The 23,349-nt window shown below is 38.0% G+C and overlaps 1 protein-coding gene across 6 annotated transcripts in view; it reads left to right on the forward strand.

Moving 5' to 3' along the window:
• tanc1a (tetratricopeptide repeat, ankyrin repeat and coiled-coil containing 1a) overlaps positions 1–23,349 on the forward strand; it is a 142,037-nt gene that overhangs the window by 86,370 nt on the left and 32,318 nt on the right. For all 6 annotated transcript variants that reach the window (XM_015358716.2, XM_069196322.1, XM_069196323.1 and 3 more), the window contains exons 8-13: positions 614–880; positions 11,560–11,685; positions 13,235–13,516; positions 14,331–14,482; positions 19,542–19,773; positions 21,469–21,635. In XM_015358716.2, coding sequence (XP_015214202.2) covers positions 614–880; positions 11,560–11,685; positions 13,235–13,516; positions 14,331–14,482; positions 19,542–19,773; positions 21,469–21,635 — 1,226 coding nt within the window. The remainder of the gene's footprint in view (positions 1–613; positions 881–11,559; positions 11,686–13,234; positions 13,517–14,330; positions 14,483–19,541; positions 19,774–21,468; positions 21,636–23,349) is intronic.

A 23,349-nucleotide genomic window follows, 5' to 3' on the forward strand; every position in this document is an offset into this window, starting at 1 on the left:
TTCTCTGTGATTTCTTAATGTACGCAGCTCTCTGAAGAATCTGAGAATTTTAACTAAATCCAATCGAACGTTTGGTATCTTGGGTGATATGTCCATTTTTTTAGATGCACATCAGAAGGAATTGCCAGTGAAACCTTTGAATTATAAATGTATAATGCATGATGATTATTATTTCCTTCTTCTTTCTTAACCTGGAAAAGTGCTTAACTGCATTTGCAGTACATCTTAAAAATGCAGTATAGTAATCGCCACCGCTGAAGATGAAAATAAATTAAAGAAGTTGAATGCTTGTAATATCATACTGGGTTAGAAAAATTAAACTCTGAACTAAAAAAGATTTATAATAGACTACATTGTCATGTCATTCAAATTCCAATTTTTAGGGCATAAACAACAGATCACCTGTTCTATATTATCTGGTCGATATTATATTAGTATACATAGATACTCTATATTATCTATCTGGTAGTTAGTGACTCAATAAAAGAGTAAACGAATACGAAATGTAGTTGTTACTTTCAGAACAGGACTCATGGATTAGTCTAATAACTGTAACCTTGTGTTTGTAATTGCAATGGAATGCCTAAAACAAAATGGTCCTCTCACCTCGTAGCAACAATTACAAGCTCCTCGGAGAACGATGACCGGAGCGGATCGAGCTTAGAGTGGAGCAAAGATGGCAGCCTGAGGGACAGCGGTCACCATGGGTTGGCGCCCAGCCCGCGGGTGGATGGTTGTTCGCCTGTGGCAGAGGAAGAGACCGTCGGCCCTGGAGAAGCCCCGCTCAAGCAGGACGCAGCTGGAGCAAGCCCAGGGGAGGGTCCTCTTTCCTACCCACAGCAGAGCTCCTTCATGATGCCCCGGCCTAACTCGGTGGCAGGTGAGCGGTCATGCGTCTACTTGTTTGTAGAGAAGTCGTGTAGACTTAGCCCGCTTCTCCGGTTTCGAGTGGGACACTCATTCAGCTTCACTACTACTGTTCACGCAGGAATAGGTGATTTGGAAGGTTTTGCAGTATAAGCATTCAAGAACAAATATGGTTTAAGAACCCGCACTGTCTGTCAGGTGATATTGATGCAGTGGTCTTCATGGAGGTGGCTCCAGTTAGTGAAACAGCAGTGGAGAGCTGTAGTTGAAAACAGTGGGGCAGAGAAGGGGGGTGGAAATTAATGCGGTAATGCTGCCTCTGCCCCTTTGAGCTGAGTTCCCCTAGGACGGGATTTGAATATGCTTTTCCAGGAAGCTTAGAGAGGCTGTGTTATTGCGGCCTGGTGGATGAACAGGAAATGTCTTGCCACTGCCAGTTCAGCAGCTTGTGGGAGTTCTAAATATTTCTATGAGCATGAAGAAAGGGGGTCTTATTATTGTGCGGGTCCTGGCTACTTTCATGCCATTTTCTGCAACTTGCTCAGGGGGAGGTGAAACTAACACAGCTGTTGTGCGTTGTACTGTGTTGGGTCTGTATGGGAGAGAGTCCTGCTTCGTCTCTGTGATCGGTTCCACATTCCACAGGAACCAACTGCTCAGCTCTGCTGAGAACAGCTTGACAGCTGCTGTAGGGATCCCACTTTGAGCTTTGGCGCGCACTCCTTCTCCCTGTGGCACTGCATTGGCTTAAATGAACTAAACCCCTGAATTTATAATTTTGAGCTCTGAGCTATATTTCCATTTTTAATGTGTGTGCTTATTGAGATTTTGCACGAGAAGTGCCATTTGGATGTATAAATGAAAGAGCTGCAGTGAGACTTTTATAAAGCAGTCTGACATTTGGCACAAAGGATTGAGTTCTCAAAATGGATCGCTACGGTTGGGTGTCAGGACAACGAGCCTTTGAGTTTTGATTATAATGATGAAATTATACTCAAATTCACCAGCAGAACTTCCCAACAGGATTGTTACACACGATTCACTGAAGCAATTGAGTGATTTTTTTGGAGGGCAATTGAAATTTGAAAAGAAGTCACATTACCTGAAATCATTAAGTCAATTTGTACACCTCTGTACTTTGTGTAATTGTGCCTGTCAGATACTGATATAAACTTATACACGATTGTATGGTTGGTCTAATGTGCATGCTGCTTATTTTTATCATTCATCATCAACCACAAAGGGCGGAAAGGGTTTTCAATGAAGTGTGGCATTTGGTAATGTAAGTAGTCTACTAACTCATGAGTATCTAGTGTATTTAGTGTAAGGATATCTAGTTAAGCAGACCCTAGCAGATTAGAGAATAGAAGCCTACAAACACAAGTTTGACTGTTCTTGACTTTTCACATGTGCTAAAACTTTACAGTCATTTAACAAAATCTTCTAATAGTCTGTGAGAGTGTCTCCAATGATGATTTTTTAACTTCAGAGACTGACACACAGAACTCACTCATTGCTGTTTGTGACCTTGACCATTGTGATGTCTAAAAAATAGAAGTAAGGTATGGAGGACAGATAGAAAAACTTTCATGAGCTGGTCATACATAATAAGATGTTGAGGTACTTTATTTGGCAAATATGTTAAATGTATTTAATATACAGGGTGCCACTACTAAGGGCTGTGTGCCTTTTTCTTTTTTTAAGCAATTCTGGCTACTTAAAGGGGTAGTGTATTAGATGCTAATACAAAGCTAATGTAACATATTTGATATACTGTAGCATATTTGCCATGGACCTGTTAGTTTTTACTGCATTCAGATAAATCAATAACTTTGCTTAATAAGGATGTGCTTGAAATTGCTGAACAGCTACCAGGGTGTTTTTTTTTTTATTTCCCGTTTGTTAGGATCAGACAGAATCCTTTAACAATTCTAATGATAAAAAATTAAGTGCAATAATAATCTTCGAAATGTAATTGTCTGACCATGGCTTCTATCTGCATTTGCACTTAGAAATTGTATGCTCCTATCGTTATAATATAACTCCGTTACTGCGGGCTCCAAAGATTAACACCCTTTCATTTTATGGTTTGTTATTACAGCATCCACTTAGGAAGATAAGGACATTGAAAGACAGCTATGAATATGTGACAGAACGTTTCACACTGCAAGTTGAAGAATAAGGAACTTGGAAGTCTTTATTTTCACATTTACGCTTACGTTCTCTGTTTTGCATTTATATTGCAGGTTTAGAGGAGAGTTGTAATGAATGCAAAGCGCACGGCCAGTCTGTGAGACGCAAAAAAACAGTCAGCCCCAGAAAAGAAGGAAAACTCTTTTTTGTGTGTCCAGTGGGCTGTGACCTTTGTATGTCTCTTTTTATCTCCTGTTTACGTGTGAATTTGCTGCTTATGTGCCAGTAACTTCAGGTGGGCTTTGTTCCGCACATCAGCTCTCTCAAAACCTCGGTGTAGGGGTCCTCACAGCATCATGGGCCCCTCCAGGTTCACACAGGTAGTGGCCTGTCAGGATGGTTTACCTCAGAGTCCTCGTGTCAGGGCTTATCTTTCCATTTTCCTTCCTCTCCAGTACCTGTCAGCTTGGCGAGTGTGAAGGTACTGTTTTTACTTTCTGGTCCTGAGAGAATATGGTGTAGTGCCAGCACCTGACTGAGAAGGTCATAATGAGATGATGGTTGATGTATGTCACAAGCTGCGAATGTCACTTTGTTAATAGTAAGTCTGGGGAGCTGATAGGGGTCTCTGGAGTTTTGAGCATGTTAGTCTGTAAGAGATTCGCTTCTCAGCCACAAGGTTGAATATTGAGAAGGAACATTTCTGTTTCAGTGAAGAACCTGTGGCTGTGCCACCAGCTGAATGTAAAATAATAGACTGGCGGTAACAAATCCCTCGTTGCCCCTCTGGGAAAAAAAAAAAGCTGTTTTAGAATAAAGGTAATGTATCACTCTATCCTAGGCCAGGTCACTGCAATGACAGCTGTTCCATCACTCGTGAGTAAAATCATCATTCAGTTCAGCTCAGAATTGTTTCAGCCAATAAGGCTCTACATGTTTACAAGCATTGGCTGTAATGCAAAACTCACTTCTGTTTAAGAAGTCAGTTTTCCCGGTTTGCCCATATGACAATGAAATAGCTGTTAGAAGTCTATATATGTGACAAGGCACAGAGCACTTACATAAAGTGTGCCCCCCCCCCCCACTATACTCAGGGTTTGTAGACTAGGCTTTGTGTTTAACCAGAATTGTACTCAACCCTTTTTTATTATTGGTCACTAGTGTCTGGACGCTTAGGGAAAAGAAATCCTACAGAAATACTGTTAAACTAATTATACCAAGCACAAAGAGGCTAGTAGGAGCTGTTATGCTAGGAGTGTGAGCCTGTAGTGATTCAGGATGAAAACAATTACCTGTTTTTTTATATTAGTAACAGAATACTCCTTCAGAAATAAAATATTCTGCAGAAATCCATTTTGGAATTTCGTGGTCACAAGTAAACAACACCTTTTGTTTTCATTTTGTCTTAATAATAAAAATAATTCCCTTGCTAGGATCACCTCGAAATTAGACTTTGCCCTTCCAGCATTTCTAAAGCCCATTCTGATTATTAAAATCTAAGTGGACTAGATTATGCACTAGATTATGTCTCCTTGATGGTACTGTTACTGTTAAGAAATGGTACTGTTAAGGAACAGATGAAAAAGTTTTAAACATTTAACATTTTCCATATGTTACAATCAACAACTACAATTTCGTCTTCTTTAAGGATGTCTTCCTAATTCCCCCAAAAATGTCATTGGTACTTTAAAAATCATAGCTTTTATTTTCATTATTACCAAAAGTGTGATGGTTTTACTGTAAGTGTACATTTGCAGTAATGTCAAAATTACTGGAGCTACTTAAGCCCACTGAGTAATGATTGCATGCATTTCATGATACTGAAAAACTGGTATGACTGTTCCAGTATAATTACACCTCTTGCCTTAAGAAAATACATCTACATCTTTTAATTAAACCCATTTGTGTATTCAGTCTGCAAAATCAATAATTATTTAATTACCCACAGCTCGCCTCACCCACCCTGCCAACTAAGGTTGTAAAATGTGTGGAAGGAGCTTTGAAAGAACAAAAGAACTCTAAATACCTCACAGCAGCTGCTGTAATCAGTGATTCCATGACATGAAAATATTTACTGTTGGAATACTTAACTGCTCTTTTCCCCATTCTTGTACTTAACACTGGTTTTGTTATGCATTTCTCTTCGTCTACTTTACATTATTTTAGGCTTCTTTGCCTAAAATGTATGGTTATTTTAATTTACCTGTTGTGTGCATGAAGCAAAATTGTTTAGAAGCCACTTCATTATAGCGAAAATCTATAAACCTGGTTGTTCATATATCGAGAGATGGGCTCAGCTTTTTTAATTATAGGGCAAATGCCCCTGGAAATGCCCCTGAAACTCATGCTGTTAGTGGTGAAAAGGGCTCCGTATTTGCTCAGTGTTATGGGAAAGTCTGCTGTTGCCATCAGAAACTTACACAGGAAAACCTTTTCAACTAAGAATGTCAGGGTGTTAATAATAAAAAAAAATGCTAGTTGACTTTCTGAAGATATTCAATTGTTCAGTCTAAGAATGTATTTTCACAGCAACAACAATTTCAAAAGGCATAGGATGAGCATTTTTACACCTGTTCTGTTCAAAGTAAAAACCAGACCTTCAGGAACTGATACTGTATACCTTGTTAACCTAATTCAGATATCAGAGTTTTGTTTTCTTTAAATAAAAAAGAAATAGAAAGGTGGCTGTCCTAATTTTTTACATTTTAAACAATTCAGAATCCAAGGACAGAATTGGAGAGGTATTCTAAGAAATTTGTGTCCTGCTGCATAGAAAATGTGTAATAGGATATTAAACATAAATAATTAAACGGCCCCTGTGTTATTGTATTGATTGTACTTTTTTGGGTACTAGGGTAGCTTTGTAACTGTTTGAATGCAAATACAATTTACCATTTTGCATCAAATCATAATCCTTTATTTGACCAGGACTGTATCGAAGGCTGAAGGAATTTCAGGACGAGAAGAAAATTCAAAATGAAAAGGCTGACGTCACCTATGGTACTATAGATTGATGGGTGCCTCAATTCAAGTTGGCTTACTTTATATTATGGTTTGTGTCCTTATTTCTGTGACAGTTCGATGGCTTGCAGCATAGCTGCAACACTTCAGGTTAAATGAAGTCTAGTTCAGGTGTGTTCAGGGTATATATAACTACTGTACAGTGTTGCATTGGAATTTATGATTATTAATTTTACCCATTGTTGCTTTGTCATCAAAGTTGGCTGAGAAGTCTTTTCGTATGGGAAAATGTGGCAAATATTGCATGATCCACTCTTTTTTTGCAAGCATTGGAATTTCCATTGATGCCTTGTTGAAAGAGCTATGGTTTCCTCTTTGTTTTACTGAATGAGAGAGGACCATTACAGAAGTCATCTTTTTACAGAAGTCAGAACATTACAGAAGTTCTGGTTCTTTGTTTGAAGGACTTTGCAGTGTCTCCATAAATCCATTGTGAAGTAAAGAAGGGTGTCTGTATAGTTTTAGGACTGATAATGGCTTATTATTTGAAATTGCATTTTTATCCATTTGAAAACATGAACATATTATCCCGAACTCCACAGGGTCAAATACAAAGCATTTTACCTTCACTGTTTCTAGGAGTGTTTCTGCTTTGGGGTGAGAATTGCATTGCATACAGAATGGCTTACCACACTGTCTGAAGGTCTTTAGGGATTTGCAGGTGTTATTTTTTCATGTTGCTGTTTTGTGCGTTCTGCAGTCTAAGTCTAATTAAGAGGGTTGGATGCAGTAATTGGTTCTCCATTGTGTTTTCTGGAACACTTCCTTTCTGCCGATATCTCCCAGGGCTTCAAGTTTGTACTTATGTTTATTGGTTGCCATTGTTCAACCTCTATTTATAAAGGAATTGTTAAGCAAAACCCCAAGTGTGGTAGCTTCAAGGTTAGAAAACCAACACTGCCTGCAGCTGTGGTAATTCTCAATAGGTTTCCTGACTGACAATAGGTTTATTTACATGCTGGTCAGAGTCGCAAAGACTTTTGTTTTGTGCCGAGCTTGGGTTTTGTTTTATTTTATTAAAGGCATGAAATTACATGTGTTTATGGATACAGTAATGCATTTAAAAAATAAGATGTGATTTGCCGATAGAGTTACAGAATATAAAATGATCTAAATACAAAAAGAGCAAAGAACCTCTTGGGTTCAAATGCTTCTTCATTTCCATGGTCTTTGCAGTTTGTGTGTGTGTTTTTTTTCTGGTTAGTGCTCAGTAATCATAATTTAGACCCCCTTCTTTGGTGTCTGCTCTGTAGACTTTAGAATAAATAACCCCTTTTTGTTAAATCACAGTATTTCTGAAGGACATAACGCTGGTTTATTACTGCCTGAGATAAACATTTTTCTATCACTTGTCCCCATATGTAGACGTAAGCTTAACTTTACAAATACTGACTAGTGATAGACTGAAGATGGGGGTGCTCTGTTTTTTTAGCTACCGATAGATTTTTGATTTTTTGTGTCTTTACTGGAGACTACATCAGTGTGATCTCTGTTGGCCGTTCTGTGGTTAAAGTCTAGGTGTTAATCTGCTCAGTGTTTAGGAGTCAGCAGCCTTAGTGTTTTCCCATTTTCTGTGCACAAAGGTGGAATATGGTCTGTTACTGAATGGAATGCCAGTTTTCTCTTCATTTTATTTTTTGTTGTGCTGATGTAGTTATACAAATCAGTTTGTATAATCTAGCATATCAGAATGGGGAAACTTGTTAGTAACTAACGTCCTGCAATGTTTTTGTCTCTCTTCATTAATAAAGAACGCTGCATCTGATATTTGACCTGTTTACGTTAGTTCTATGCGTTTAAAGTTTTGTAACACGTTTGCGTGTTTCTACTGAGAGCATTAAAACTGTAACATGCCATTAGTTCCAGTAATCATGTGTTGCATTTTAATGCCTCTCAGTATATTTTTTGTGTGCCTGTTTGCTCCAGTCTGCAAATTAAAGCTGTATTTAATGCTTTGTGTTGAAGCTGTTTTCCTTATTTAAATGCAGCAACACATTCACACGCTTGTAGGAGTGATTGTCACTGCTTTGTATTAAAAGTTGTGGTTATCCCAACTGATCCCACTTGTGCACGATTGCACATAGTTTTTAACTTCTGGTTCTTAGAATAAAAACTTTCTTCCATTGGTGTTTATGTTCTTGAAAACAGTGGCCAAAGACTGAATGGTGAAGCAATAAAAGAATAGTTCCTCTCAGGACCATACAGTTTTCAACCAATTGGACTGTAATTCTTGGAGCTACTGTAGCTGGCTTACCTGTCATCTATGTAATATATATGTTAAAAGATCTGTGCAGTAGAAAACCAATTTGTACAGCAATGGTATAGTATCTTTTAGCATTATTTATTTTTTGCTCCATGATATACACTGGTATGGGGCTGTTTTGATTTAGATTAATCATACATTATTACTGATTACATCTTTAACATTTGTTTGCCTTATTATGGCTATTGGGGTATTGATTGGGCAAATTGTAACATCAGAGTAGCAGATATTACAGCTTATTTATTTGTATGTTTTAATATTATTATCTCAGAAGTGCAGCTGGAAAGTCTAAATGGAATTCATAGAAATTAATTTTATGAAGGATTTATATGTTTTAGTGACATAATTGTAACTAAAATGGTGCAACAGATTTGATAAGCCAACAATCGTCACTGACTAAACCCGTATAACCGGACTCTGATGTTTTTACTATACAACGAGCTGCCTTGTCGCCCCTCTTGTGGTTTTGGTTGTGCTGTGCAGCTGAAAGGGCAGCTGGCTCTGTGTCACAGTGACCGTGAGAGTTAGCCAAGCTACTGTCTCATCCCACATTTACATGCACAGGGGAAGCTGCAGACTGCAAAGCTGTTCTGTATCCATGCAGTGTTTACAACACTCGCTGTGTTGATTTCAGACTAACCTGCTGTTTATATACCCAAGGCCTGTAATGCTGCACAATACTGGGAGTGCTTTGATCCGATCAGAGTAGGCAACATTGCGTGTCAGAGTCTGAAACCTAGCATGTGGTGCATCTAGTGTTTCACTTTGACACCTGTTTGACACTCGTAACTGTATTATTCCTGTATGCCGGAAATAACATGGGCTTAAAGATTAGTGATTTGGATTTATTAAGTGTTGAAATAAAGAATTACAGTATAAGATATAGAACAAGTAGACCCTGATTATTTAATGAATATGCAAATAGTCTGTTCTGTGCAAGTGCAATACGTATCAGGTTTAATCTGGTTAGTTGGTTATATGCCAAAATGGAATTTAATTTAACTTCAGTTAGATTTTGTAGTTTTTCTTTCCATCTGAGAATATTCTGAGATGCAGGGTAAGTCAAGGATTTTGTATCCAGATTGCCAGGTTATGAATTTTGTTTATATTGGAAACTACCTGTTAATACTAGTACTATAGAAAGCTGCACCACTGAAGTTCAGCAGTAAAAGCATCATAGTACACTGCTTGGGAGACAAGAAAGTCAACAGCTATAAAGGACAGGCTTTAAAAATAAAGATTTTTTAAAATAATTTTAACCTATCAGGGTATCTTCAAAGTACTTTGAAACATGGAGACTTTAAGGTATCACATACAGTATCAAATAAGAGAAATCTTGTGTAGGAAAAAAAATGTGCCCTGGGGATAATTTGGAGCTTAAAAGAAATTGGAAAAACAAGAAGAGCTGCAGAACAGCAAAGCATTTTTTCATTCAGGGATTTCATCTTTTTTGTGTGGTACAAAAATGTTAATACTTTAAAATGAGCTCAGTATAAACAAAGAAATTAAATACCATTTAATCTTTTAATGCATTTCTAGATGGCAAATGTCCCTACGACAGAATACAAATTTGAATGATTCCACTCATACTTATCCTCATTTCCTTTTAATTTTAAACACATTTCTTGTAAGACTTAATGTGATCTGACTCGAAGCAAAAGATTTATACTGTATTATAATTGTGCACAGGCTGATTTGGAGAAGATAGCGGTTTCATTGAGTCCGCGCCGAGATGAGAGCAATCTTCATTGTAGCCAACTGATGTTGTCAGCGTGGTGCTTGACTGATGTGTATGAGCAGGCTCTCTGCACGTACTTTCTACTTTATTTCTCCTGCTTTGCTAGCCCCCTCTCTCCCCCTCTCCTCATCCCTCCCTCCGTCTCTCTCATCCCCTTTCTCTCTCCTCGCCCCATCTCTCTCCCTCTCTTTCTCTCTCTCCGTCTCCCCCCTCTCTCTTTCTGTAGCAATGTGGGAAGAGGGAGTGTGACTGTGCTGGGAGAACCATTGATTAATTCCTCTCAGGCAGCCCAGTGCAAACTGTATTCAGCCACACTGGAGCAGCTACACTACCTTTCTGCATGTTCTTCTTCTGATCTCTTTTTTTTTTTAATATCATTTTCTCAAACCAAAGGGTCCTCTCCTGTCTGGGAAGAAATGAAATCAGTCCTCGGCAGTTCATTTGCTGAATGTTAATGTTATGGACACTGTGACATCCGTGTATAGTAACTGCCAAGTCTAATTACAAGTTGAATACTGTCACAACGGCCATGGATTGAAGCAGCGGTGCAGAAGATTCATTTAGGTATCTTGATGAGCTTTTACTAGGTATTTGCCTGATGTTTACAAAGTGCTGTCTAGCTTCCTCGTCCTTGTAATGAAGGATATTTTAAAGTGTCTTGCATATTGATTGCTTCCATTCCTACCTCCCTGCCTCTTCTAAAGACTGTAAGTAGCTAAATCTCTTGTGTTTTCCTAGAGAAGGGAGGTGACCTCAGCAAACAGGTTGCCGGTATGCTGAGAGAGCTTTGGGTGATTAAACATTTATTTTTGCTCATTAAAGAGGAGCAAGGTCTTTCAGCTTTAGTGAGAATGTGTTTGTACGAATGCTGTTCAGTGGAATTTTAAATTCAGCCTTCGCAACAATTAATGCCTTTCACAATGCATTGCCACTTCAAGGTTAAAAGAAAAAGTTACGTAAATGCAGATTGATTGATTTCGGTCACTGAAGGAGGTGAATGTGGATTGATTGATTTTAGTCCCTCCAATGAGAACCATAAAAAAAAAGATGATTAATTTGCCAAAACACTGCTGTGTTCAAGTATCCCTTTGCTTTCTAGTAAGGTCAGTGAAGCGTAGTGCACATTTTTTTGCTTCTTTTTTTAAAAAGAATATTTCCTTACCTTGATTTTACTCTTAATTTGTTTCTTAAATCTCTTCTGGCTTTTGCTGTCAGTTGTCTTAATGGTCTTGCTCACCTTACCACTCAGTGTATTTGTATTGCTAAGGGAAGAGTGTACCGTGAACACTGTGCAACAATCTGTATCGATGCCAGTTTGAATTAGAGCTGCGGATGGTTAATGCCTTGCAGGTGTGCATTGGGTGTGGGGAGGCGGGGGGGGGGTCTCAGTGGTTTCTATTCCACTCACCCGTACTGCCACATATACCTGTCCAGACTGCCTTCATGGAAACTTGAGTAAAACTGTCTAGTCTTCTTCGTGCCTTTTTTTGTTAACACTGATTTGTCAGGTGTTTGTCCTTCCGCCTTCTTCCTACAGCAACAAGTTCAACAAAGCTGGAAGACCTGAGCTATCTTGATGAACAGCGTAACACTCCACTACGGACCTCCATTCGACTGCCCTGGCACAACACAGCAGGAGGCAGGGTACTGCAGGATACAAAAGGTACAGGGATTGACATCTCCGAATATTATTTTACATTATTGTGGATATTCTTGCTGTCTTTGCTAGTTTTTTTGGATGCAGAGTTCCTCTTGGAAGGCATGTGATTATTCACATTAATTCCCCACAAAAAGAGGGGCAGATTGTTTATTTTGCTCATAGGAAATTCTTCAATGCATTCTGCTTTAGTGTTCCCACTGCCTCTTTATGCCCACAGAAAGTAAAACAAAGAATACTAATGCAGCAAATTGCTCAGTGGCTGTACTCCTCCTTGTAACATCATTCACAAATAGCATTGTAGGTAAGGATAGGAAGGTCACTGTCTTGCACTCTGAAACACAGAGGTTAGCAGATACAATGGGAAAGAGTGTAAAGTACAAACAAATGTGTTTGGCCTTAAATCAAAACAGAAGTACTGCATTTTAAAAAATGTAAACATCAAGAAGAGCAATTGCACACTCAATTTCTCCAGCTCAATTATGTCTGCAGGCACTGTCTACTGCAGTAACTTAAATAATTTTCTTGCTTTTTCAGCCTCAAAAACATATGTAGCCTGGAGCAGATATTTATCATCTCTGGCTACCAGTTATCATTAGTACAGCTGAGGACGGAGGGCAGTGCTTTTCCTTTCTGATTAAGTGTCTTGTCAAACTACGGAATTCATTTATTCCCCAAATAATCTTTGACGCAGTGAGAAGAGTAACATAAAGAAATTAAATTAGGTAAAATATTATTGTATTGAATTTGCCCAAACTTGGAATTAAGCTATTAAACGTCAAGTGTTTTTTTTTCTGTTCGATTATTTTATTTTCTTATTATTTCATTTTGGAGGAGGGTTTGGTCACTGTTGTATGAGACACATATCCTGAGGATCGAAACCTGCTCCCAGTGGAGTCAAGTTCAGACCTCTGTGTTAACTTGTGGTCTGTAAAAGAGCTACCAACTCCCTAGGGAAATTGGTATAGCAGTTCATAAAACAAAGGTGTCTTGCAGCCCCAGGGCTCAGAATAATATAAACCTAAGTGCAAGAAAATTGTGACGAACTTAATTTAACTTGAGATATTTGTACTGAACCAGCAGTTTAAGTTCATTTTCATTTACAGTCAGTCCTGCATTGGTTCCACCAATCTTGGTCATGGTGACCTACACACCTGCGGGTTTTTATTCTACCCAACCTCAATTAGATAATCGAAGCCGTAAATGATCTAAGTGTCTTTATTGGAATATTTACATTTTGTTTGTACTAACAAGTTTGGGATTTTATTTCCCTTGCAAAATACTACAATTAAATCTCCAGCATGTTTCAGAGCAAATAAAAGTTCAAATCCTTCTTCTGCTCCTTCTGTCAATGAAGGGTTTGGTTGTGTAACTGAGAGCTCGGCTGAAACAAAAATCAGGGGCACCAGGACCAGGACTGGGAGCTCCTAGTTTAAAACAATGCAGTTTACATGCAAGCATCTTAAAGAAGGCACAAAAGTGACAGTGCTTTAAATCCAACCAGCTTTTCAGACCCGTGGGGAGTAAAACCTTTTTTTCCCCACTCGTCCAACAGCCCGGTTTGCTCCCTACAAGCCAGCTGATATCATGCTCAAGCCTCTGCTCTTTGAAGTGCCAAGCATAACCACGGACTCGGTGTTCATCGGGAGGGACTGGCTCTTCCAGCTGATTGAGGACAACCTGAAGAGGGGAGACTCGAGCGAGAACAGAGGCGCGGTCATCGTGGGCAGCGTCGGCTTTGGCAAGACGGCCGTCATTTCCCGGCTGGTGGCGCTGAGCTGTCATGGAGGCCGAATGAGGCAAATCGCTTCCAACAGCCCCAGCGCGTCCCCGAAAAGTGAGATAATCCCAGTGTGTTGTTGGTCTTAGAACACTAATGCAGCATTGACAATAGGATTAGAGTCTCATTGTGAAATAACTTTTAAACCTGTTAATCCTCCAAAGGCCACGTGTGACCCAATCGCCATGCGTTTTAACATTTATCATAAGGAATTCAGTCGTGTGTAAATGGGGCCTACCAGAGCTACAGGAACAGCTTACAAAATGTGATTGAAATAATGTAGGCTGTCTTTGGAAATTCTGACTTGTTCGTAGGAGTTTTTAATGGAGTTTCAGAAGTAAAATGCCAGATTGAAATTGCCGTGCATCCAAAACCAAGGTCTTTAATAGAAAACGAATGCCTTAGAATGGTAGAGGACCTTCAGAGCTTTAGATACAAAGCTGCTTTGAAGAGATCATAAAAAGAGCCTTGGTTGCATTCAAGGCTTTCATTTTTGCATCAGTTATTTTCTGGAGAAAGAGTCCCGTGGACTGAACTAAAACACAACACGCTGGAAAATTGAGTCCCTTCACATGTGAGACAGTTTCTGAGTGACAGGCACTGCACTTGAGTCTAAAAAAGCCAAGTAAAAGAATACTGCAAGAGAATAATTATTGTAAGCATTTTTTGTCAGGGTTAGATGTTCTGTAACTGTACAGCTCTGAGTTTCTAAGAATTTGCAAGTCACAGTATAGTACTCACCTTTACATTAAGAATTTTCCTGCTCCCATACCCTATCGACAGAACTGTGAAAGATGTATGGACAGCTCAGCCTAAGATGGTCTCTTATTGTGGACAGATAGTGAAATGGTTTACCTTTGTGTTTCTGCAGGTGGGGATGCCAGCGGTGATCTCCCGCTGAGTCAACCACCACAGCCCACACCCCCGCCCAGCGCGACCAACACCATGAGGAATGGGAGCTGCCCCAGCACCCCTGAGCTGCAGAGACGCAGGGAGGAGGCGGTGAAACACCTGGCGACAAAGGTACATCCCGGGACTGGTTATGCTGAATGTCATACCAGCCACATAGTCTTGAGTGTGCATTCACACCTCAGTGCTCCTCAGGTGTGCGAGTTCCATTCTAGAATTTGTGGAACCCTTCTTAAGGTCGCTCAAGAACTGCGAGGCATGGGAAATGTATTGAGTGTTATCGATTCCAATACTCACTTGTGTTTTTAATGGCTCTCAGTATGTAAAACATGATGACCATGTAATGGCAGTAATGCCTCTGTCATGAGCATGTCTGACAGACATAGATGTATACTCTATTTGTAAGGGGTTTGAGATTGATGGTGAAGAACTTGGCTTTGACATAAAAATATTCATCCTTCTTCATGGCTGTTTGGAATATGTATATATTATAAATGATTTATTGTAAGTTAATTGGCTGTGGATTGCGTGTTTATACCATGATAATTCAGAAAGCTTTTTTTTTTCTTTTAATGAAAAATGCTTTGTTTCAGAATACTTTTCGGTGCACGAAATTGTTAGAAGTTACTGTGGGCTTTTACTTCTTGTCCACTGACTCTGTTGTCCCCTGAGGTTTGTGTCCTGTTCCTTTAATTAAGGGCTTAATCAACACCACATTACTTTCCTGTTAGGGGGATGTGCTTTGAGAGATGCTTGCTTGCTGTGATGTTCTCTGTAAATTGTTATATTTTAATAAATTGGCACAATATTTTTTAGATAACATAGTATGAGTATGTGATTTTGATTATGTGTGATCTTCACATATTGGTAGTCTACCATTGTTAAAAAATGTAGTCTAAATACGTCCAGGACAATTCAGCTGTAGTTAGCTACTTCTGTGGTTTTCTGTGTTCTCCATGTTTACATGCAACTAGATTTTATTTACATTTAAGGCTTCAATGTCCAGGTTGTGTATCAGTGGATGAAGGAGAACAGATTGTGCTCTTAAAATTTTTGTTTATTTAGAGTGGATAGCTGCTTTATTGACAGTAGAAAAGACAGGACTATAACTTTTTGTGCTATAATTGATCTGAAAGTCGTGAACTGTTCAGCTTTTAAAACCTCTTAAAGGTCTCTTTTTTTGAGCTTCAGTAGCTTAAATAGAACATAAAAACAGGCTTTTGGCTAGCTTATTATGTGCTATCTGATATCTTATGTGCTGTTCTCACTGAAAGAAGTAAATGATGTATGAGACAGATCTGTCCTGAGGACTCAGCTATGTGTTGCCAAGGGAACATGTTAGGAGGGTGGTCGGAGCTGCCTCAGGTACAGCAAATTGCCAAAATCACAGTGTTGTGGCCCAAAGCAGTGACTATCGCAGATATCGGCTACCTTCTCAAAATCAAGTTTTTTCATAGCACATATGTACATTCTATGACAGTGTTTATATTTTAAGCAGTGTATTGAAATTCTTGACAGATGTTTATTCATGTATTTGTTTATGTTCTTATTTAATTACATTTTACTCTAATTTCTAAACTTTAAGGGACATACTTATTGGGATTTTTTATGCATGTTATCTTCCTAGCTTCAGAGAGATTTTTAAAATAAAATCATATTGGAACTATTAAGCTAGCATATTGGTCCTTTTTACATTTAAATTCATTTCAGCTATCAGCTGGGTTCTGTTTTGTGCTTTCGCAGTTTACATCTTTGCCTTCTAAATGTTCCATTTGAGCAATTTTCCTACTCACAGCTACTTAATTAACTGTCTGTCATTTAGCAACTCATTTTATGCTTTAGAGTTCTACTGGTTAAAAAAACTCACTATCACCTCTTATGTAAGGGAATCAGTTATTCTGAATTCTGTAAAGCACATTAGGTTCTGAATAGTGTATTGACAAAAACCCAAACAAAAAGAACTGTCACTGATAATAAAGAATTCTGACTCGAAAGGCATAAAACCATGAAAGAATATAAACAACAGTCATGTAAATGTGGAAAATGGTTTCTGTCCTGTGACACCGACAATTATATACATAGATACATGCATAGATCTAATGTTGTTTTAAGGAAATAGACATTTTGTCTGTTTTGCTTGTGTAAATGTTTTTTGTTTCCTTTTTATTTCAGGAATGTTGCTAGACATTCTTATGGAATGTGTTTTAAATAACTGCTAAAACCTGCTGTTTACAGAAAACATGCTTGATTTTAATAAACTTGGATGCCTGCTAAATGCTCACGGATAACTATCCACAAGAATTGAGAACTGCGGTGCAGTGGAACTGCTGTTTAGTAGTACATGCCATGTATTCAAGACATTGCCTTTTTGAAAGCAGATTGGATATTTACTTAACAGAGCATAGAGTATTTCTCTCACCAATTATCCCATAAACTTTAAATTTTATGTTTTAGTTTTTAATGGCTTGGTACAAAGGTGTGATTTGTCCCTGGAGAATTGTCTCAGTACGCACAGGATTTACAGATTTATGGTTTACGTAATAGTTTATGGAAATAGATGAGCACTGCCAGTTGAACTAGAAAAGAAAATCACAGAACTTGATACCTTTCTACTTTTACAATCACCAAATGTGGATCTCTGAAAACATCTAAGGTATTTTTGGTTCAACTAACAAGCACAGCTACATTTACAAGCTTATCCTAGTGTTGGCTTCTAATCCACACCTTGCAGGTTAACACCAGCCGTCCATACAGGTTTAGTGCTTGAATAACCTGCCAATCAACAGATGTCTGCCTTAATGCATAGCCCAAATACTTTCCCTTTGATGAAATAGCTGTCTGATTATTTCATATTCCCTTGTGAAATTATCCCTCAGCGATTTAGTGTGGCTACATCTGTGAAGCGAAGTGTTTCACTATTAAAATCAATTCTTCCAGGTTACCATGAAGCAACTCCAAGGGCACATGGGAAAGATTTTGGAATTTAATTTTGTGTTTTCAAATTCTGAAGCGTTTAAACAGAACATTGGACAATCCCATACATCCAGACTCAAATGCGGCTGCGTTATTGTACAAATTAAATTCTTTAGAAAGAAACTTGGCACTAAATGATGGTGATTTCAGCCTTTTGGCTTTTGTTTAAACCTAGATTTTCTTCCATGCAAGTAGTTGCATTCGAGATTCCTTTTTGTGCCAGTTTCTTGGTACAGTTATGATTATGAAGGGTTAAAATGAAATGGAGTGAGATTAATCTCAGGAAGGAGAACTGTTGTGGTCTGCCTGGCAGTGCAGTTCAAGTTACTTTATCACCTTAATGGTATAAGACCTTCCTGAATGTCTGTACTACTACAGGCACTGTGGATTGATACCATCAGCTTGCACAGCATTGGTGAAGTCTGTATCTGTCTCAATTGGGTCAGAACGTGTACCCTCAGGTGGAAAGCAATTCTGTTCTATTAACCCCATCTGTCACATGGAAAGTAGCGGACTCCTTTAAAAAATAAGAAGAAAAAAGCATTAACAATGCATCATCTGAAATTTCTATGCATCCAAAGCACATGCCTAAAGGATTGTCCAGCTTCCTGTGATATACTAACACATCTCCCCTTTTAGTTTTTTGAGAGAAAGTACTTTATAGTACCAAGGCAGAATACCTAAAATTATTACTTAGTTACAGGATGAATTATTATAGAATTCCAGTTTATCTAATATAATCAGGGCATTTGGGGATCTCATCCAAGTTTGATAGATTTGTTTCAAAGATTTCCTCAAAGAACTGTCTGTGAGCAAATTGTGGGAATCCTTTATTTTAACAATTATTGTTTTAACCATTTTAAAATGTTTTAAACTTTGTTTTAACATTTTAAGCGTGGTGCTTTTGATGTGGGCTCTTTCTAAAAGGCACAGCTCGAAATGCAGACAGAGGCACCTGATTCCCCTTTACGGAGTGAATCTGTGTCAGCTCCTCCAGGCAGCCTGTAATTAGGACAGAGATAATACGAACTCTCCAGGGCTCACTTCCACCTCGCAAGGGCAGCTAATGTTCCAAGCAGGTTCGACATCCTAGTTTTCGAGAGAAGTTCCACTTGAGATGTTTTAGAAAAATACATTTTCTTCCCTAGTGTTTTGTTTCTGTTTTAACTTCCTCATTTTGAAAAGCAAATGGTTAAACACGCCAGCAGCCATATTACTCTGCAACTCACAACTGGCAACCCACTGAAGCTAAGCAGGTGTGAGGCTGGTCAGTACCTGCCCATTAGTACCTTACCATTAAAAATCCCAGGGTGTGTCTCGAAAAGAGTAGGGGTATAACCCTGGCGTCCTGGCCGAATTTCCCATTGGCCCTTGCCAATCATGTCGTCCTAATAATCCCCATCTATGAATTGGCTTCATTACTCTGCTCTCCTCCCCACTGATAGCTGATGTGTGGTGAGCAATCTGGCGCACTATGGCTGCCGTCGCATCATCCAGGTGGGGTGGTAGAAGGGAGTCCCCATTACCTGTAAAGCACTTTGAGTGGAGTGTCCAGAAAAGCGCTATATAAGTATAAGCAAGAGGATGAAAGAAAGCATTGATATTAAGTTTGTGAGTTAGTCAAATAGTAAAATATTATGAGCTCGGTGGTATGGTACTCGAGATTTGAGTTTTTAACTCTTATGGGTTGTAAATTATATCTGTGGGGAAGGTTTTTAATGTATAACATAATATAAAACTGATAAAATATTTTACTCTATATCTGATGTCTAAGGTAAAATGGATATACAGTACAAATCCTGTTTTTCAGAGACTAAGTTGTTCAGGCTTTTATTGCAGTCCTTTATTTATGGAAGGCTGCTGAATTGAGAACATTACTTTTTCCTAATTTAACAAATGACACATAGAGTGGTGTCGCCAAAAGAAAAGAAATCCAATAAAAAAGTTGTTTCCTTTGAGTGCTTTGGGATTGCTCAGATCAGGACTCCTTCACATGCATATATGTACTAGGTGTTATTCTGTTGTTTTTTTTAATAAACTGTATAGAAACATTTAGACTGAAAGTGTTTCATACTTACACCTTAGCCCTCGGCTTTTGGGGATTTTGATGCAGTACAGGCAGAACCATGGCAGTACCTGTTTTGCGTGCGCTTTGTTTTAAATGGGCTCTGAAGCTTTCGTTCCCCCTCTGCCCTTTCAGGTTGTGGCTTACCATTACTGCCAGGCGGACAACACCTACACGTGCCTGGTGCCGGAGTTTGTGCACAGCATCGCCGCCCTGCTGTGCCGAGCGCACCAGCTGTCTGCCTACAGAGAGCTGCTGCTGAAGGAGCCACACCTACAGAGCATGCTCAGTCTCCGGTCCTGCGTCCAGGACCCCATGGCTGCCTTCAGAAGAGGAGTGCTGGAGCCCCTCGTTAACCTGAGGAAAGGTATGCTTTTTATTGCAATCGTCCGTGTTACATCTTCCCATTATTTGAAAGCCTAAATTTAAGTGCACCTCGTTATTGGTAGTAACCTTTTACAAATACTGTACATGGTTGGCCAGTTGAGCTCTTCAGCACTATAAAAGTCCCTTTCTTGCTGTCTTTTTGTGAACAAGTTTGGTGTTTTGTGAAATCCATTGTATAATGTATTACATTTTCTCAATGCTGTGCAGGCAATGCACTGTAAATCAGAAGTCTTTCTTGCACTGACAAAGTTTTAAACATGAACCTCTAGGATATAAGAAAAATAAAAGGAGGCTACCTTCTGGAGAACCAAGATTCTAAGTGAAATGATGCACTTATTTTACACAAATATCATATTTAGATTTTAACGGAGGAATTAATGAAAATCATTTAAATTGCACTCCCAAGCAGTTAATTGACATTAAGAATTTCGTTCAGTTTGTTTCCTCTCCTTAAAACATAAGATTAGTCTGCCATTTTGAATGGTATTGTTCATAATTTTGATGGCTAAAGCATATATCCTATATATCTGCATTTATGTGAGTATAAAAAAGGGATTAACAATAATTAATCTCTTCCACAATAGAACATTTTTTTCAAAACTCAACACACCAAAGATGAAAGCAGTTTTTTGTCCAATGCAGGCTCACAAACTTTGTGTATGTTCTCAAAGAGCCTTGGTCTGAGAACTTCAAGGTCATCGTGGATAGACATGCTTCTTTAAGCAGATGTTTTTTGTTACATTGGATCAATATTTTTTTAGATGACAGCCAGCTGAGATCCAAAAAGATTCCTTTAATTAAAAAGGTGGAAAGGCAGCAAGCATGTGAAGCACTTAAGTTTGATAGTGTGTATGTAACCTGATAAATCTTAAGTGTTCTTGTATTTTCTTTTGTTGTTAAAATTAATGTTTTTTTATACGTGGTGAGGTACAAAATCAAACATATTTATATACTACAAATGAAAAGGCACAAGCACAAAGTTGTAGAAAAGATTGACAACAAAACATGTCTTGAACACTTTGTCCTAAGCATGTTCTTGAAGCATGAATGAGATTCAGGATTTATGATCTGATATAACTGTTTTCTCAGTAAAATCCAATTTATACTCCATTTGAGAGTGGGGCATTTGGAATTCCACAAGTTTTTCTTTAATGAATTTTTTAAAACTTCTCAAATTACTTTAATGTGCAAATAGAACTGCATCTCAAGGAGAGGAATCATGGAACAGTTCCCCTGCTGATTATTTTTTCTATTACAGTTGAATCCCTCAAATAAAATACACTTATTCTCTTTTCTCCAGTTTTATTTGAAAGAGAAAATCAAAGATTCTTTCTCGGCTTCAGTGAAATCAGAGGAAGAAGTGTGAAGATCTTGAAACTTTCAAAACCTTAAAAATCAAATGCCTCTTTAATATGGAAGAGTTTGCCTCAAACTTAGTGCAGATGTGTTCTAGTGAACTGTTTAGCTGCATATCATAATTTAATTGATAACTTGATTATTATTACAGGTTATCACTAATCAACTTTTATCTGCCAGGTTTTAGAAACAAACATTTTATAGTTCATATTTCATATTCTCCAGAAATAATGACTTGCAGTTTTCTTAAACTCCTACAGTCAGTGGGATAAAATTTAATTTGATCTTAATTTCTTTGGGTGTTGTATGTGTTTTCCAGAGAGAAAAATTCCTGAAGAAGACCATATCATTCTAATTGATGGCTTGAATGAGGCAGAATTTCATAAACCAGACTATGGTGATACAATTGCATCCTTCATCACCAAAATAATTTCTAAGTTTCCTGTGTGGCTGAAATTGATAGTAACTGTTCGAGTCAATCTTCTGGTAAGAGCAATTTTTCTGTGTTCCTGAATATTTCTCATTGTACATGTGACTTATTTTTCTTCAGCAGACACTGAATATGTGCTATTTTTTTTAATTCTTGCATTTTCATTTGTGTTGTCTGTCATCAAGCATATCACTCCTTAACAGCAGGTATTTTCAACATGGTAACATGCTTCAAATGCTTCTTGGCACATAAGATATGCATCATTTCTGAGTCATCTCCTATACTTTAATGAAAGTTAATTAATGAGGTGTTGAATCGTGTGCTACTGATGTGTGCGCTGCAACTCAAGTGACTTTGGTGTTCTAGTTTAAACACATCTATCTGATTTTAAGTGCTGTTCCCTGGAATTCACTTCTTCCAGGTGATCCATCACTTTTGCTTGTAGACCTTGTAGTTTTTTTTCTAAAGGGATAAGTCATGATTTTGAATTTCTGCCATAGTGCTTGCTGTGGAACGTTGTATATGTGAATTACTAGGATAGTCAGAATCCATCCAAACCATGGATACCAGTCTGGAGTTTGGTATAAACCAGCTCTTTACATTTTAGGTGCACAGAACAGCATGATTAAAGAACTGTACCAAAGACTTTTAATGGAATGGACTTGACTACACATGAACTAGATATTTCTTTTTGAGCAGGAGAGATGAAATTATATGAAGCAGGGGTGCTGCTAGTAGGAAATTTCAAAAAAAGCATTGGAATCATTCTTAGCCACCATGTTTCTCAAGATGCAGTATCAAAAATGTAGATTTACTGTATTAACTTTGAGGTAAAGAAAACATTTGTGAAAAATGTATTTCTTTATAACGAGTGGCATCTTGCTTGACAGCCATCCTGCACATATTTAACACTGATGTTGGTTGAACTGATATGCTGAAAAACAGTTGCTTTGCACAATAGTACTAATTTTCTCTGTGCGGTAGGTATTCGGCTTAGTGGTTTTAATATTTTATCATTTCCTCAAAGTAAATACTGGAAACACAAGAATGTTTGTTTATAGTTTAATAAAGGACTCCCAGAAATATTCAAAGATTGGCTTGTTTTAAAATATAATATCTGTTATACCCTGAAGAATGCAATTAAAAAGGCCTTTTCATTAAAAGGCTTCTGTATGCATTGCTAGTCATGATTGAAGTTAACTTATGTTTAATAGAGTCAATATAGTGGACTTTTGTGGCATAGAATATTATATTCCATTTTCATATACTAAAGAAAAGCAAATTAGAATAGCAAACTTAAAATATTGGGGGAAAAAAAGCACTTACTTTCTGTCCAACATTGTTTGCCTCACAGTATGCTTTTTGTCAGAAGAGGCAGAAGATGCTATAGACTATAAATTGAAAGGAAACCAAGGACACTGCATAATATACTTATTAAAATGGTTAGATTCAAGAGTATTATTCAAATTTCTATAATTTAATATCCTGTCTGGGGAAAAATGCGATTGCAGTCCTTCCCTATGTGAAATATTTATTCATCTGTTTAAATAAGAATCTGAGATCAGCTAAGGTCAGTGGATTACAATGGAAGCAATGTTTTATCTGTGTTGGCGAGTGCTGTATGTGTGCAGGGATAATCTGAAAGTTGACTGACAGATATTTGTTTAATTCCATTTATTAAAGCATTTTAATGGGTTTGGTAATCAGTAGTTATATAAGATGAGAGTTTTGTAGAGAAATAATGAGGAAAGGACCGGCCTCAATTTGTTT

This window comes from Lepisosteus oculatus, chromosome 12 (assembly GCF_040954835.1).
Source record: "Lepisosteus oculatus isolate fLepOcu1 chromosome 12, fLepOcu1.hap2, whole genome shotgun sequence".
Taxonomy (NCBI): Eukaryota; Metazoa; Chordata; class Actinopteri; order Semionotiformes; family Lepisosteidae; genus Lepisosteus; species Lepisosteus oculatus.